Source organism: Carcharhinus amblyrhynchos, unplaced genomic scaffold (assembly GCF_965287045.1).
Source record: "Carcharhinus amblyrhynchos unplaced genomic scaffold, sCarAmb.v2.hapA scaffold_41, whole genome shotgun sequence".
Classification (NCBI taxonomy): Eukaryota; Metazoa; Chordata; class Chondrichthyes; order Carcharhiniformes; family Carcharhinidae; genus Carcharhinus; species Carcharhinus amblyrhynchos.
The window spans coordinates 3,928,544-3,945,637 of NW_027649782.1; the positions used below are offsets into that span (position 1 = coordinate 3,928,544).

The window sequence follows — 17,094 nt, forward strand, 5'->3', positions numbered from 1 at the left end:
GGACCAAAATTTCACCTCCATCCAATGGAGAACACTCAATCGTCCTGGGCAGTCCAACCCCAGCTGGTCAAAGAACAAAGAACAAAAACAGCCCGGGAAACAGGCCCTTTGGCCCAACGAGCCCACGCTGCCATTTTAATATTACCAGTCCCCCCCTCCACCCATGACTCTTATCTATTGTTTTTAATGGCAATCCACATCGAGGGAAACTCAATTATTTTGGAAATGATGAGAAATGAAAGGTCATTACTGGGTTTACCCTCTCGATGGTCAAAACCAGGCTGAATGAGCCAAGCATTCTCTTTTATGTCGAATCAATGCTGAATGCCAGCTTACCTGGGTGACAGTGCAGAGCCAGTGAATGCTCACAGTTGCTCCCAGTATATCCCGGCCTGCAGTGGCATGCATAGCTGCTAGTCTCAGAGTCCACACACTGACCTCCATTCTGAAAAACATCAAGGTCGCTACATTAATGAATCCTTAATAACTGACCTCAACCTACAGCAACGATTAATTAACTGTTGTGACATCATCCGTAGTGTTCCTTCTCACTGTAAAACGTTAACTAGAATATTGACAGAATTAGCAAAGCGTTGTACTCCAGCACACGTCAGGTTTAACATCAAAACAATTGTAAGTCTGTGAGTCCTGTGTGCATTCCAATTTCATTGATCTATCCTGGTGAATGATGAGAGATTAAGTAGTCAGGATGTTTAACTTCAGTGATTTAAAAGTGTCTCATTTCTTGCGCTGCTAAATGATCAGACTGAAATCAAGCAATGAACTTGAGGTCAGGAGTGTGCATGCGCTGCGATAGACAAGGTATCACAAATGTGTAGGACTGCTAGGATGGGCCAAAGGGCCTTTAGCCATTGATCATTTTCGTATATTCACTTGCCTGCGCCACATCAGAAACGCCACAATCTGAAGCATAAGGAACTAGTTTACCAGTATAGAGGGACAATTCCTTCTAAAGATCTTTTCAGCTTGCAGGTGCAGCAGGTGGTCTGGAAGGCGAATGGGATGCTGGCCTTCATAGCCAGGGGGATTGAATATAAAAGTAGGGAGGTCTTGCTGCAGCTGTATAGGGCATTGGTGAGGCCGCAGCTGGAGTACTGTGTGCAGTTTTGGGCGCCGCACCTGCGCAAGGATATTTTGGCCTTGGAGGGAGTGCAGAGGAGGTTTACTAGGCTGATACCGGAGTTGAGGGGGTTGAGCTATGAGGAGAGGCTGAATAAACTAGGCTTGTACTCGTTAGAGTTTAGAAGAATGAGGGGAGATCTCATTGAGACGTATAAGATGATGAATGGGATGGATAGGATAGAGGTGGAGAGACTCTTCCCGCTCAGAAAGGACAGTAGGACTAGGGGGCACAGCCTCAAGATAAAGGGGAGGCGGTTTAGAACGGAGTTGAGGAGGAACTTCTTCACTCAAAGGGTGGTGAATCTCTGGAATTCTCTGCCCGTTGAGGTGGTGGAGGCTGCCTCGCTAAATATTTTTAAGACGCGGGTTGATGGGTTTTTGATAAGAGAGGGGATTAAGGGTTATGGGGAGAGGGCGGGAATGTGGAACTGAGCCACGACAGATCAGCCATGATCTTATTGAATGGCGGGGCAGGCTCGAAGGGCTAGATGGCCTACTCCTGCTCCTGTTTCTTATGTTCTTATGTTCATTCCACCATAATTTATCATAATTCAGGAAGGTCTTGAAAAATAGAGAATAAATTGCATTTGTTTAGTTTTAAACTGACAAAACTTGAGCTGGGATTTCCCCCCCGCAGCTTTCCACCAGGGCAGCGTTCCAGAGGCAGCTGGCCACTGGCGGTATCTTCTGGTCTCACTGATGTCTATGGAGTTGTGTATGGGGTGGAAACAATGGGCAATCTCATTGACAGCGGTGAGACCAGGAAATCCCATCGCAGCCATGGAAAATCCCACCCTTTGAGCTTTGCGATGAAACCTTTGCAAGGTGATCTTGCAGGGGGGCATAAACTGAATGGCAAATCCAAAACATTACCCTCAGTTGAAAGAGAGTAAGGATTGAAACTAGTGAGATTAATCACTTGCAACGGACTTTCCGATGGGAGTGACAGAGACAAAAACCCTGGAGTTGCTGAAGTGATCATTTTGATTTAGCACTGGAGGAGTGAGGATGCGATGCAGACTTTGAAATCTCTCTGAATGGGTGAATTAAGGTGGCTGGTTTCCCTGAATGAATGGGCCAAATGGTCTCCTTATCTATAAATCCCTTGTGATTTTTCTTAGACTTTTTATTGATTTATGCAGATCCTGGTTGGAATAAAACTGATTTTTTTCAGGGATTATGTGATTAAAAAAAAACTGGTTTTACCTTCTAACCGAATATGTTACCTATATTAGTGTCATGTTCTACAATGTCTTTGAGTATTCATCCCCACACTGATTCCTCTAAATTTAAGGAACTCACGGTAACTATGCTGTCTCCAATATGCATGTTTCCTGATTCAGTGACTTATTATGGTTACTTCAATTGATTACATTTGAATGGTCATTGTTTAGCTGCCCTGTGCAAACATCCATCATCCAAATGTCCAAACGCTTAGAATTTTAGTCTAGAGAAGAGGGCGCATGTCCATGACTCGTGAGCTGTCACACCCTAATAAACTAGCCAATGATGTCTGGGTTCTCAAGCTGGCGCCTGGACCTGACAGAAAGATGCAGGCTGGAATTCTGCTGTTGTTCACGTCAGCAGAATCTTCCAGTCCTGCCGATGGCACACCTCGCCATCGTGGCTTTCCTGGCCGTAGGGGATGGAATCGATGGGCAATCCCATTGACAGTGGTGGGACCAGGAAATCCCGACACCACTAAATGGCGCACTGCCTCCCGTCATGAGAAAGACGGGAGGAGACCAGAGAATTCTTCCTCCACGTGCTCTTTAACGAGGAACAGTGTTCCCTTTTAAATTCTGCATGAGGTTATTGGAAGTGCTCATGAACAAGTGCCACGTATATAATCCTTTCCTTCATGAGATTAAAGCAATTACCCTGATATCACCATTCACGATGTGGAGATGCCGGCGTTGGACTGGGGTAAACAGAGTAAGAAGTCGGACAACACCAGGTTTAAGTCCAACCGATTTATTTGATAGTAAACTCACAAGCTTTCGAGGTTCCCCTCTTTGTCAGGTGTTGTCAGACTTCTTACTGTGATCACCATTCACTTCAGGAGAATGGCCTTATTCAACTCCCAAATATACCAGGAGGGAGCTTAGAGAAGATGCAGCAATTAGTGCAAATGTACAACTATTGTAAGGTCACTTTGCAATCAATGGGCCTCGTAATATTTCAAGATCTTTGCAAGGTACCCTATTGCTTTAGTCTCACAGGTGTGTCTAGTAATAACACTATTTTCCAAAAATTCCCTAACTCAACTATGCTGATGAAAGAGGTCTAGTTATTTTGCATTACTTAGGAAGCCAATGAGAGGATCATTGACTCCATGCCAAGCTTGTGGACCTCATATTAAAGGACTGCATTGACAGAGATCTGAAAGCAAGTTACTTATTAAACATTCCTGAATGGAGGGCTGTGACAAGTGGTGTTCCTCAGGGATCAGTCTGGGACCTTTGCTGATTGTAATATATATAAATGATTTGTAGGAAAATGTAACTGGTTTGATTAGTAAGTTTGCGGACAACACAAAGATTGGCGGATTTGTAGATAGCGACGAGGACCATCAGAGGATACAGCAGGATATAGATCAGTTGGAGACTTGGGCGGAGAGATGGCAGATGGAGTTTAATCCGGACAAATGTGAAGTATGCATTTTGGAAGGTCTAATACAGACAGGAAATATACAGTAAATGGCAGAGTCCTCAAGAGTATTGATAGGCAGAGGGATCTGGGTGCACAGGTACACAGGTCACTGAAAGTGGCAATGCAGGTGGAGAAGGTAGTCAGGAAGGCATATGGCATGTTTGCCTTCATCAGCCAGATTGAGTTTAAAAATTGGCAAGTCACGTTGCATCTTTATAGAATGTTAGTTGGGCCACACTTGGAATATAGGGTTCAATTCTGGTCGCCACATTCCCAGAAGGATGTGAGGGCTTTGGAGAGGATACAGAAAAGATTTACCAGGATGTTGCCTTGTATGGAGGGCTTTAGCTATGAGAGGTTGGAGAAACTTGGTTTGTTCTCACTGGAGCGACAGAGGTTGAGGGGCGACCTGATAGAAGTCTACAAGATTATGAGAGGCATGGACAGAGTGGATAGTCAGAAGCTTTTTCCCAGGGTGGAAGAATCAATTATTAGGAAGCACAGGTTTAAAGTACGAGGGGCAAGGTTTAAAGGAGACGTATGAAGCAGATTTTTTTTTACAGAGAGAGAGTAGTGGAACTTGGTGCCGGGCAAGGTAGTGGAAGCGGATACGGTAGTGACTTTTAAGGAGTGTCTTGACAAATATATGAACAGGATGGGAATAGAGGGATATAGTCCCCGGAAGGGTAAGGGGTTTTAATTAAGTCGGACAGCACGGTCGGTGCAGGTTTGGAGGGCCAAAGGGCCTGTTCCTGTGCTGTAATTTTCTTTGTTCTTATCTCGGCCAGGAAATGGAAAGTTAGGATGGAAAACTTGTAAAAGAAAAAAAAAGGATATGAAAACACAGCAACAAACTCCCTGATGCTGCGAAAATAAATTTTCACTTGACAACCAGCCGCTGGGTCTTCATCTGAGTAGCCGTGTTGGTGAATTATACCTTGCAAGGATTGTCTTTGCAGGTTGGGCAGTTGGATATTCCTCTAGCTTTTAGTTCTGGAGCTGAGAAGATCACCTCGTCACCTTGAATTATGAGCTGGCGAATACAGCCTGATGAGAGGGAAGAGAGAGTCAGCTGGAATACCGATCGCTGTATTATTCACTCCGCAAACATACCCGTTAAATGTTTACCAAGAGGTTTCTTTTCCACAATGGATTTCAAAGACATGCAAAACAGTTTTCTCTCCTACACACAGCAATGAAATGCAGCACCGCAGTCTCGGCGAACTTTGTGAATGATTCTCGCACAGTGGCTGTGAGATATCACACACACACATCCCTTTGGTATTATTAAACAGTGTGGACGGAAATGGGAGTGGAAAATCCCAGCCCGAAATTTTAGTTTCAGCATCACAATAGAATCCCTACAGTACAGAAAGAGGCCATTCGGCCCATCGAGTCTGCACCGACCACGATCCCACCCAGGCCCTACCCCCATATCCCTACATATTATACCCACTAATCCCTCTAACCTACGCATCCCTGGACACTAAGGGGCAATTTCTTAGCATGGCCAATCAACCTAACCTGCACATTTTTGGACTGTGGGAGGAAACTGGAGTACCTGGAGGAAACCCACACAGACACGTGGAGAATGTGCAAACTCTACACAGACAGTGACCCGAGCCGGGAATCGAACCCAGGTCCCTGGAGCTGTGAAGCAGCAGTGCTAACCACTGTGCTACCGTGCCGTTGGAACAATACCAACTGTTCTGAAGAAGGGTCATGTTAACTGTGTTTCTCTCTCCACAGATGCTGCCAGACCCACAGAGTTTATCCAGCATTTTCTGTTTTTATGCCAACTGTTCTAGGTTGTTGAAGCAATGATGAACTACGGGTAGACTTTGGGGAGGTGGGAACTGATGGTGGAGTCTTTCCATTGTTGCCATGGTTACATCTCGGTCTTCTCTGGTGTAGATGAATAGTTTGGGGTGATTGGAGGCAGCTCACACTCAAACTTTGACCTTTAGTGGCAAACTTGACAGTACAACTCACTGAAATCTGGATGGGGTCATACCACCTCGAGATATACTTGATGAAAAGCCTGGCAGTACGGTGGCACAGTGTGGGCACTGCTGCCTCACAGTGCCAGGGACCTGGGCTCAATTCCAGCCTTGGGTCACTGTCTGTGTGGAGTTTGCACATTCTCCGTGTTTGCGTGGGTGTCCGCTGGGTTCTCCGGCTTCCTCCCACAGCCCAAAGATGTGCAGATTAGGTGGATTGGTCATGCTAAGTTGTCCCTTACCATCCCAAGATTTGTGTGGCTTAGGTAGTTTAGCCATGGTAAATGTCAGGGGTTACAGGGATAGGGAAGGGCAGAGGGCCTGGGTAGGATACTCTGTCAGAAAATTGGTGCAGGCTCGATGGGCCAAATGGCCTCCTCCTACACTGTAGAAATTTTATCCTATGGTTGAGTGTGACAGATGGTCCTCAGGCATCTCTTTAACAGTTGACCTAAGACTCTGTATAGCCACTCTCTGAATTACTTTCTTACCCATAAACCCACTGTTGCTTCCAGTGACTTTTGAAATGTTGTCAAAATCAGGGTATCCACCCACGTACAGCTCCTCATTCAAATCCAGACCTCGGAAATTTCCCTAAAACAAAGAGTAAAATACCTTAAATAGGACGGAATAAAACTTGAGGAAAGGTGTGAAAAAATGGGTCTCTCTCCTTAAGGGACGCAACAGATTACCAGGTAATGTCACCACTATGTGTAAAATTATGAATGATTGGGGTAACGTAGATCAAAACAGACTCTTTCCAGTAGTTGATGGGTCAAGAATGAGCTACAAGATCGAGGGAAGCATTTAGAATGGACAATAAAATCTCTCCAAGTCGAGTGTTGCGAGGCTGTGGAATTTAATTCCAGGGTTAGTGACTGAGGTGAAAACTGTGACAATGATGAAAAATTGGATTGTGGAGTTGGATGCAGGAAGAGAGATAAACAGGATTTGGGAAGAGGGCAGCAGGACATCACGGAATCCAAGGGACTGACCCATCATTTGGTCTTCTGCGTTTAAACAGCGCCTACATTTCAAAAGTACTTCACTGGCCGCAGATTCCCTCAGGTTGTGATAAGCGTCATTTCCATCTTTCTTTCTTGAGGGGGAACGTGCACTTATCCAGCACCTCAACCACCCTCTGGACATCAGGAACTGCTCCACATTCAACTCATTACATCTGAAGTGCAGTCTCTCTCGTTATGTTGGTACAATTGGTGGTGCTGGTTGAGGGAGACATGTTGGCTAAGACACAGGGAAGGCTGGTCTCTGACTAGCACTTGAATAGTCATGATGTGGAGATGCCGGTGTTGGACACAGTAAAAAGTCTCACAACACCAGGTTAGAGTCCAACAGGCAAAGCCCCGAAAGCTCGTGGCGTTTGCTACCAAATAAACCTGTTGGACTTTAACCTGGTGTTGTGGGACTTCTTACAGCACTTGAATAAACGGATAGGACAATATCTTTTCTGAAACGTTGCAAAAATGCAGCACTCCCGCACAGCTCTGAAGTGTCACTTTGGATTATATTCTCCTGGCGTGGGATTTGAACCCTGTAGTACCCTGGCCCTTTAAAGGGGGTCGTTTCCTAAAGGCCGCATGATTGGGCTGGACCCTGTGGGTTGTCCTGACCAGCAGCTGAGCCAATCAGCAGGAGGGCGCGTACCACGGGTCAAGGAGGGACTTGCAGTTGGAGCCAGGGAGTCGAGCACAGCGGGCACAGTGTAACTCAGTCTGACCTTGTTGGATATATATATTATTCTTATTGTTTGGCAATAAAGCCTTTGTCGATCCAAGCCACACTGAGTCGCCCTCGATCAGTTACAAACCCACAACCTTCTGACTCAGGAGCTGAGCTGTCCGAGCCAAGCTAGTTTTTGGAGGAACTCCCAAGTGCAAACACCCACAATACAAACATCAACGCACAGCAAGCCAGTCGCCCCAAACGCAGCCTCAGCACCTGAAATACTGATCCTACCTGAGAACTCCCGTTGACAGGCAGGTCGCTGTCCACGAATAGTGAGCCCTGAGTTAAGTTTCGATATAACACCACAGTGTGGTACTCTCCCAGAGAGATGGGGTTAGGGTGACGAATGGTGGCCATGCCAGAACCCACGTCGAACCTTTGGAAGCAAGCACGCGCATTTGTAACAAATATCAGGAAACTGTGTGGAATGTAACTGTCATTGAGTGTGAACAGGCACAAAAAGTGTGTGAAATTATTAACAAGGTACGTTGTAAGAGGTATTCCTGCAATGGTCTTTCACAGCTGCATTTTCATGATTTGGTCCCATCTCAAAGAACAGCACAGGAAACAGGCCCTTTGGCCCGCGCTGCCCATTTTAACACTCAGTGAGTGCCTCATTCCAATCCTCCTTCTACCTACGACTTCTTCTATCTACATCTCTTTGTTGTAGTTTCTTTATGTAATATATTAGAATCGAAAGGCACCATCGTGCAAGAATATTTGTATGGCAGGGAGGTAATTTTCCGAGCCTCAGAAGGAGCTGGCCAGACTCCTGCCGGGTAATTTATTGACACTGGGACGTTCCACTCAATTCTACGCCAGAAGACAGTGCAGACAGGTCCGTGTGGCAGGAAAGGAGCCTTCAGCCAATAAATGCTGGAATCTTAGCGCACGTGATCTTGATCAGCACGAACTGGGTGCATCCATCTGCCTGGTCACCCATCAAGGGAGAGTTACATAAACTTGACAAAGCCCCTTGTCCAAAACAATGGAATCAAAGATGCAACTCATCACAGGCATCATTGGTAGAAGGAATGGATTAAGGATATACTCCGGAATGGATATTTCCCCAAATAGAGATAGTCAAGTAGTTTATTTATATGACTGAAAAATAACTCTATTCCTGGGTGATCAGAGGGTGTTGCTGCTTTCTTCATTATTCTCTCATGAGGTGTGGCAAAGCAGGCATTTTTTGAACTGAGTGTCTCGCTTGCCAATTTGGGGGCAGTTAAGAGTCGACCACATTATTGAGTCACATGTAGACCAGGCCAGGTAAAGATGGCAGATTTCCCTCCTTAAAGAACCAGATGGCGTTTTGTTTTAATAATAATTGATGATAGTTTCATGGTCACTATTACTGAGACAAAAATCCAGATTCCAGGGAATGGAATTAGAACTGCTGCCTCACAGCACCAAGGACCTGGGTTCGATTCCCAGCTTGGGTCACTGTCTGTGTGGAGTCTGTACACTCTCCTCGTGTCTGTGTGGGTTCCCTCCGGGTGCCCTGGTTTCCTCCCACAGTCCGAAAGATGTGTTGGCTAGGTTATTGACCATGCTAAATTGTGTTGGGGGATTAGCAGAGTAAATACATGGGGTTATGGGGATAGGGCTTGGGTGAGTTGGTTGTCAGTGCAGACTCGATGGGCCAAATAGCCTCCTTCTGCACTGTGGCCACTCTATGGTCCTAGCTGAATTTACGCTATGGCGGGATTTGAATCCAGGTCCCCAGAGGGTTAGCCTGCACCTCTGGATCACTAGTCCAGTGACACCATCACTCTGTCACCATTGCCCCTTTTTAGGTTTGGTCCAGGTTTGATGGGTGTGTAACTAAGCCAGCTATTCTTGCGAACCTCTTCATTAGTTACCCGACAATTTAAACATCCGATATTTTGTTCGCACAGAATTAAACCAAAGCGTTAAAATTACCTGAATTCGGGTCGACCGCCCACCAACGTAAATGAGATGAAATCTGCTCCTGTAGTTTGTTTCTGTCCGTTGTATATAATCATACCTGAAACACAGAGAACCAGGGTGGGGTCAACATAAAGAGCATCACTTCTGATGTAATCGCTGCAATGTACAGAGGAGATTGACGCGGATGTTCCCAGGACTGGAAAATTGCAGCGATGAGGGAAAGGTTGGGGTTGTTCTCACTGGAAGAGGAGGCGGCGGAGGGGAGATTTGATTGAGATTTACAAAACTGTGAAGGGCCTGGATAGAGTGGATGGGAAGGAGCTTGGCACAGAGGTCAGCAACTAGGGGGCACAGTTTTCAAGTGAATGGGAAAGATTAGATAGGGTGGGGGGGGGAAGCGAAATGAGGAAAATCTTTTTCTACCCAGAGGCTAGTTGGGGTCTGGAGCCCACGGCCTTTAAGGGATAGTATGGCAAAAAGCCTCAATGGACAGGGCACCAATGATGCCGATGATCTTTGGTCGGGGAAGGTGGGGGTAAACGTCCCTTCAAATTGGATGGGCGGGGGTGGCGGAAGGGAGGGTGTTCCTCAATTTCAATGTGAGATTGGGGCACCCTTTAAAAATGGCTCCTGATCTCTGTGAAGCTGGGGTTACTGGGACCCTTCCCTCTCAAAACCGGTGCAAAACTTGCCTCCTCCCAAAAATGACTAAGTGTGGGAAAATTGCAATGCCGATTGGAACCACACTGGTTTTCTCACTCAAAATGACACAGTCATTTTTTTGGGAAAACTCCACCCATTGAGTCCCAGTTTACACCCAGAAGACCACACCCACTGCATGTGCCAGTCATTATTGACGAGAGGAACCTCTCTGTCTAAAATTGGCCTCGCACTTGCCCTAGCATCCATCTTTAGTGTGAAGTGTCCCAGTTGTTTTACTGGGATGTGGTCCATTCATTACAGCACAAGTAGACCACAAGAGAAACTTGGATTAATAGTAATTGTCACACATTTACACTTTGAAGAATGTGGCTACTTTTTTTCCCCCAGAATCACCTGTTCATTTTATTCAGGATTCCACGACCGACAGCTGAGATAGTCAGAAAGGTCAAATCCAATGGTAAAAGCATTACGTAGAAATTCACATCAGTCAGAATGAAATTTCTCAGTTTTAAAATCTTAACACCCAAACACAAACCATGGCAGCATTGTTTATAAATTAATCAATTTAAATATTTTTTCATTAGAATGCATGAACATTAATAGATAGCAGTTCATATAAGCATTTCATAAAGCACTTATTTATCATAGAATCCCTACAATGCAGAAGGGGACCATTGGGACCTATCCATTCTGCACCAACCTTCCAACAAAGTATCTTACTCAGGATCATCCCCCACTCTATTACCATAACCCCACACATGTACCCCACTAATCCCGTAACCTATATATCCAAGGGGCATTTTAGCATGTCCAATCCACCTAACTCACACATCTTTGGACTGTGGAAGGAAACTGGAGCACCTGGAGGAAACCCACACAGACACGGGGAGAATGTGCAAACTCCACACAAACAGTCAATCAAGACCGGAATTGAGCTGGGTCCCTGGTGCTGAGAGACTAAACATTGTGCTACCATTAAACCAATGCAAGCCTTTCTTTATACTGTAACCATAGAATCATACAACAGAAGAGGCTATTTGACCCATCGCATCTGTGCTAGCACTTTGAAAGGGTTAACCAATAGTCCCACTTACCTGAAGTAAATGGCAGCTTGGGTCATACATAAATGTTAGCACATTATTATGCTCTATATCATACTGGGAACAGGGGAAGGCCATTCAGCCCAGGAGCCTATCCTATCAATTAGATCATTGTATTGTATTCTTATTCATTTTGCACTTCAGAATGAATTAAAACTGGCATCAAGGTAGCAATGTGCAGAATAAGGCAAAAGCCCAAGGCTTAAAGCAGTTGATGATCTGATGGAATTTTTTTTTAGTAGTTTTATAATGTAGCTCAGCACAATCCAAACACAAAGCACATTTTGTTTTTGCCAATAGCAACAGGTGAAATTTGCGGAGATACACAACAAACTCACCAGAGTACAATAAGAGAGCTTGGATATAGAGGTGGGAAAAAGAACACAGAGAAAAACAAACAGAAAATGAGAAAAATTCAACATAGAACAGATAACAAAACTATACACTTACAGACTGACGTATCAATATCACAGTCTTTGTGTAGATTAAGGTTGAGAGGCAAGACTTTGAAAAATATATTTGCAATTTGAGCAGTTCACTTCTCCAAGTACCATAAATGAGAATAATCCTGCCCGTCTTGTGGGAGGGAAGAACTGAATACATATAACATGGCTGTAAGACCGCCTGAGTTAACACATTGGGGAGGCAATGGCTTAGTGGTATTATCGCTAAACTATTAATCCAGAAACTCAGCTAATGTTCTGGGCACCCGGGTTCAAATCCCACCATGGTGGATGGTGGAATTTGAATTCAATTTTTAAAAAAATCTGGAATTAAGAATCGACCGATGATCATGAAACCATTGCTGGTTGTTGGAAAAACCCATCTGGTTCACTAATGTCCTTCAGGGAAGGAAATCTGCCATCCTTACCTGGTCTGGCCTACATGTGACCCCAGAGCCACAGCAATGCGGTTGGTTCTTACCTGCCCTATAAACTGGCCAAGTGAGACACTCAGTTGAAGGGCAATTAGGGATGGGCAATAAATGCTGGCCAGCCAGCGATGCCCATGTCCCACAAATGAATAAAAGGAGGTGTGATGAGAGTTTGACCATCGGAGCCCATTATGAAACTAGGATTGCCTCTCCCTGTCCCTCATTTAGGTTGATATTTAAAGAGTAAGTGACATGGTTGCGCGAGCTGGTTGGGAAGAATCTTAGCCCTGGGGCTGCAGGGGTTTCATCAGCATCCATCATCCAAAATAAAGTCAGCGACTGATGGAGAAAGTCAACATAATCACGCATACCAAACACCTTTTAATGATTTATTTTCCAAATGATCTCCTGTTGGTCAGATACCCACAGTAACATCCTTACTGAAGGGTACGGACTGTAATGGAGACATAATCACATAGAACACACAAAGATTTCCCAGTGGGTTATTTAGATTTGATACCGTTTCTCAAGCTTCCACCTTCTTACGCACAGTTTACACGCGAAGCTCTCTTGGGTGAGTCACCCACCGGCTTAGCTGCCCGAACCTGATTCAAGGAGAAACACGGAGGGAAGAGATTCTTACCATCAGCTGTATCTGGGCGGAACGTAATCCTGATTTCAAACTCATGGTAGGCGTCCCTTATGGTGGGCAGGGCAATGTAGGAGATGGGGTCCTGTGTGAAATATGGGATCTTACGTTCTGCAAAGACAGGAAAATGTACAAAGTTTTACTGAAGTCGTACAAAATGCCCCGCTTGAACATTTAAAGAGGTTCAGTTTGTAGCCTCATGACCCCAGGATCACCAGGCCTTGGGTTCAAATCTCACTTCACGTGATTTAGGTAGGATGAAGCTTCAGTGCAGTATTGAGGGAGTGCAGCATTGTCGGAGGTGTAGGCACTCAAATGAGACATTGAAACAGGGCCCCACGTGCTCTCACAGGGGGATAGAAAAGATCCCATGGCATTATCACAAAGAAGAGCAGAGGAGTTACAGCTGGCAGCCCAGGCCAACGCCAGTGAGAAGTCTGACAACACCAGGTTAAAGTCCAACCGATTTATTTGATAGTAAACTCACAACAAGCTTTCGAGGTTCTTCATTCCAGAACTCTTCCTTCACCTGACGAAGAGGGGAACCTCGAAAGCTTGTGAGTTTACTATCAAATAAATCGGTTGGACTTTAACCTGGTGTTGTCAGACCTCTTACTGTGTTTACCCCAGTCCAACGCCGGCACATCCGCATCACAAAGTCAGTGAAACAGATGATCTGGCCATTAATCTCATTGCTGTTTGTAGGACCTTTGTCTTCAGTGTTTCCTAGGCCACGCAGTAGCTGCACTCCAGAAGGACTTCAGTAGCTATGAAGCACTTTGGAACATCCTGAGGATGTGAAAGTCGTTAAAAATATCACATAACATAATAGTATTTCTTGGAGCGTCAAACCGAGATACAGGGAAGTTTGTGTATCTGGTACTGAACATATTTATGAATAAACCACATTTCTTTCAATCACGGTTCAATACTGCTCCAGCAATATATCATCAGGTAACTTACACCACGTTACATTCCAAGATTCGTCTTTTAGACTCTGCTAAACCTCATTTGTACCAATTCCGCATCACGTTTAGGTCTCCCTTGAATGTACCATTCAGAAGGCAAACGGTGAGTTGGCTTTTACTGTGAACTTTCTCCTCCACCTTGACCCTTTTTTCCTCCGTCAAATTTTTTTGTTCCAATATAACCTCACCCCTCCCCTACAGAGCCATCTGTCTCTTATGCTGTCAGTTTTGCTTTCACGGAGCACTGACCATAGTTCTCCTAATGATGTGGAGATGCTGGCATTGGACTGGGTTAAACACAGTAAGAAGTGTCACAACACCAGGTTAAAGTCCAACAGGTTTATTTGGTAGCACAAAGCTTTCTGGGCAGCGCTGCTGGACTTCAACCTGGTGTTGTGAGGCTTCTTACATTGTTCTCCTATTAACACATTCTAACATCTTACCTTTCTGCCACTACTAACAACTTCTGTAGGCCGTCACACTTCCTTTGTCGTGTGCCCTAAGTATCTTGGTGCAAACTCTCCTTGTCCACATCTCTCACTGACTTTCTATTTAGTCTCACTCCATCTTGAGCAGTATAAAATCTTCAGTTCTGAAGAGTCATCCGGACTCAAAACATTATTTCTGTTGCCCTCTCTGCAGATGTTGCCAGACCTGTTGAGCTTATTCAACATTTTTCTGTTTTTATTTCAAATTTCCAACATCCGCCATATTTTGCTTTTTATTAAGATTCTGAGAGGGCGTGACAGGGTAGATATTGAGAATTAGTTCCCTGGCTGGGGAATCTGGGACATAGCTTCAGGAGATGGTGGCAATCACTGAGATGGGGAGAAACGTCTTCACTCAGAGGTTGGGAATCTTTGGAATTCTCTAGCCGAGAGGATTGTGGGAAGCTCCATCAGTGATTTAATTCAAGGCCGAGAAAGACAGATGTTTGGTTTCAGGGAATCGAACGACTCATCAACCCATCACCCAAACCAGCCTTCCATCCATTGGCTCTGTCTACACTTCCTGCTGGAAAAGCAGCCAGCATAATTAAGGACCCCACACACCCCGGACATTCTCTCTTCCACCTTCTTTCTTCGGGAGAAAGGTACAAATGTCTGAGGTCACATACCATCCGACTCAAGAACAGCTTCTTCCCTGCTGCTGTCAGACTTCTGAATGGACCTACCTCACATTAAGTTGCTCTTTCTCTACACCCTAGCTGTTTATAAGACCTCACTTGGAGTACTGTGCGCAGTTCTGGTCGCCTCACTACAGGAAGGATGTGGAAGCTATTGAGAGGGTGCAGAGGAGATTTACAAGGATGTTGCCTGGATTGGGAGGCATGCCTTATGAAGATAGGTTGAGGGAGCTCGGTCTCTTCTCCCTGGAGAGACGAAGGTTGAGAGGCGACCTGATAGAGGTTTATAAAATGTTGAGAGGTATAGGTAGGGTGGATTCTCGGAGGCTATTTCCCAGGGCTGAAATGGTCGCTATGAGAGGGCACAGGTTTAAGGTGCTGGGGAGCAGGTACAGAGGAGATGTTAGGGGTAAGTTTTTCACTCAGAGGGTGGTGAGTGAGTGGAATCAGCTGCCATCGGTGGTGGTAGAGGCAAACTCGCTGGGGTCTTTTAAAAGACTTCTGGATGAGTATATGGGATTTAATGGGATTGGGAGTTACAGGTAATTTATGGCTTGGTAGGTATGGATGTGGTTGGCGCAGCTTGTGGGTCGAAGGGCCTGTTTGTGCTGTAGTGTTCTATGTTACTGTAACACTACATTCTGCACTCTCTCTTTTACTTTTCTATGAATGGTATGCTTTGGCTGTATAGCGCACACTAAACAATACTTTTCACTGTATAGTAATACATGTGACAATAATAAATCAAATCAAATCAAATCAGGTATGTGGAGCAGGTGGGAAAGTGAGGTCGAGGCAGAAAATCACCCATGATCGAAATGCATGGCAGAGAAATTTCTATTCCTTAGATTTCAAGAAAACACAGGGAAGATTTGAGATACCTCTGACTTTCAGCATGGCGTAAGCAGTTTCTGTTCCCTGTTCATTTGTAGCTGTACAAACGTATGTCCCAGTGTGCTCCGTGGTCGCAGATGGTATGGTCAACACATTGTCCTCGACATACGCTCCGGGCGGGAGGTCTCCCTCCAGCTAAAAGTAACCACAAAAATAAATAAACATGAAATCAGAATGGAAACCTCCCAACAAGGTCAGCCATGCATCGCAGCGGCAAGTTTGATCAAAGACAGCAATGCAACGTAGGGTTTGCTTAACCCGATTAATTACGTACCCAAGAACTAAATCAGTTTCCAATTTACAGTCACAAAACTACGTCCTATTTCTCCTGATCGCACTGTTACCAAGAATCTTTTGTGTCGCCGTTTATAGAATGCTCTCCGGAAGTCCACACAGGCAACATCCATAAACGCTTCTTTATCTACCTTAATAGTGACCTCCTTCAAAAAATGCACGCAGAATTATTAGACATCTCCTACAGTTAACAAATCTGTGAAGGCTCACTGTGACCAGTTCATAGTTGCTTCAATGCTCAATTGGTAATGATGGACTTGAGCAGCTTCCCCACAACTGACTTTAAACTGACAGGTCGGCAGTTAACCAATGATTTCTCCCACCGTTCTTTAAACAACGGGGCATTAGCAATCTCACTGACCAATGGCTCTTTTTTTGAATCACGAGATGGACCTAGAATCACAGAAACCCTACAGTGTGGAAACAGGCCATTCGGCCCACTGAGTCTGTACCGACCACAATCCCAACCAGGCCCTACCCCTATATCCCTACACATTTTACCCGCTAATCCCACTAACCTAACATCTCAGGACACTCAGAGGCAATTTTAGTGTGGTCAATCAACCTAACCCGCACGTTTTTGGACTGTGGGAGGAAACCGGAGCACCCGGAGGAAACCCACGCAGACACGAGGAGAATGTGCAAACTCCACACAGACAGTGACCCGAGCCAGGAATCGAACCCGGGTCCCTGGAGCTGTGAAGCAGCAGTGCGAACCACTGTGCGACCATGCCGCTCAAACTACTCCATTGTTGACACAGTCCTGGCTATTTAATCCTCTTAAGGGAAATTCTGCGTAAGTACCTTCTCAATCAATGGGTCACCAATCAAAATTGCAGAGGGCCTACCCATTCTCTAACTCCGAACACCTTAGCCGCCCCAGAGTTAAAGAAGCCACAAAATAGTTCATCACTTCAGTCTATGCTTCTGTCAAAAACCTCCAACCCTAATCACAAATATTGATCCAGATTACTGGAGGCGTTGATCCGTTAAGCATCAGCTGCTTACGAGTGTGCGGCAAAAAGTGCAGGGTGCTCTTTTCAGAGCGCAAATGAACGCATTCCTGACCCT

At 45.2% G+C, this 17,094-nt stretch overlaps 1 protein-coding gene across 7 annotated transcripts in view; it reads right to left on the minus strand.

Annotated features, from left to right (window-relative positions):
• Positions 1 to 17,094, minus strand: part of hspg2 (heparan sulfate proteoglycan 2) — a 536,580-nt gene that overhangs the window by 42,121 nt on the left and 477,365 nt on the right. For 6 of the 7 annotated variants that reach the window (XM_080181499.1, XM_080181505.1, XM_080181501.1 and 3 more), the window contains 8 exons: positions 15,717 to 15,864; positions 12,736 to 12,852; positions 11,557 to 11,574; positions 9,468 to 9,552; positions 7,773 to 7,917; positions 6,287 to 6,389; positions 4,733 to 4,842; positions 337 to 445 (listed from right to left, as the gene is read on the minus strand). In XM_080181499.1, coding sequence (XP_080037625.1) covers positions 337 to 445; positions 4,733 to 4,842; positions 6,287 to 6,389; positions 7,773 to 7,917; positions 9,468 to 9,552; positions 11,557 to 11,574; positions 12,736 to 12,852; positions 15,717 to 15,864 — 835 coding nt within the window. The remainder of the gene's footprint in view (positions 1 to 336; positions 446 to 4,732; positions 4,843 to 6,286; positions 6,390 to 7,772; positions 7,918 to 9,467; positions 9,553 to 11,556; positions 11,575 to 12,735; positions 12,853 to 15,716; positions 15,865 to 17,094) is intronic. The other variant, XM_080181500.1, reaches the window with a different exon arrangement.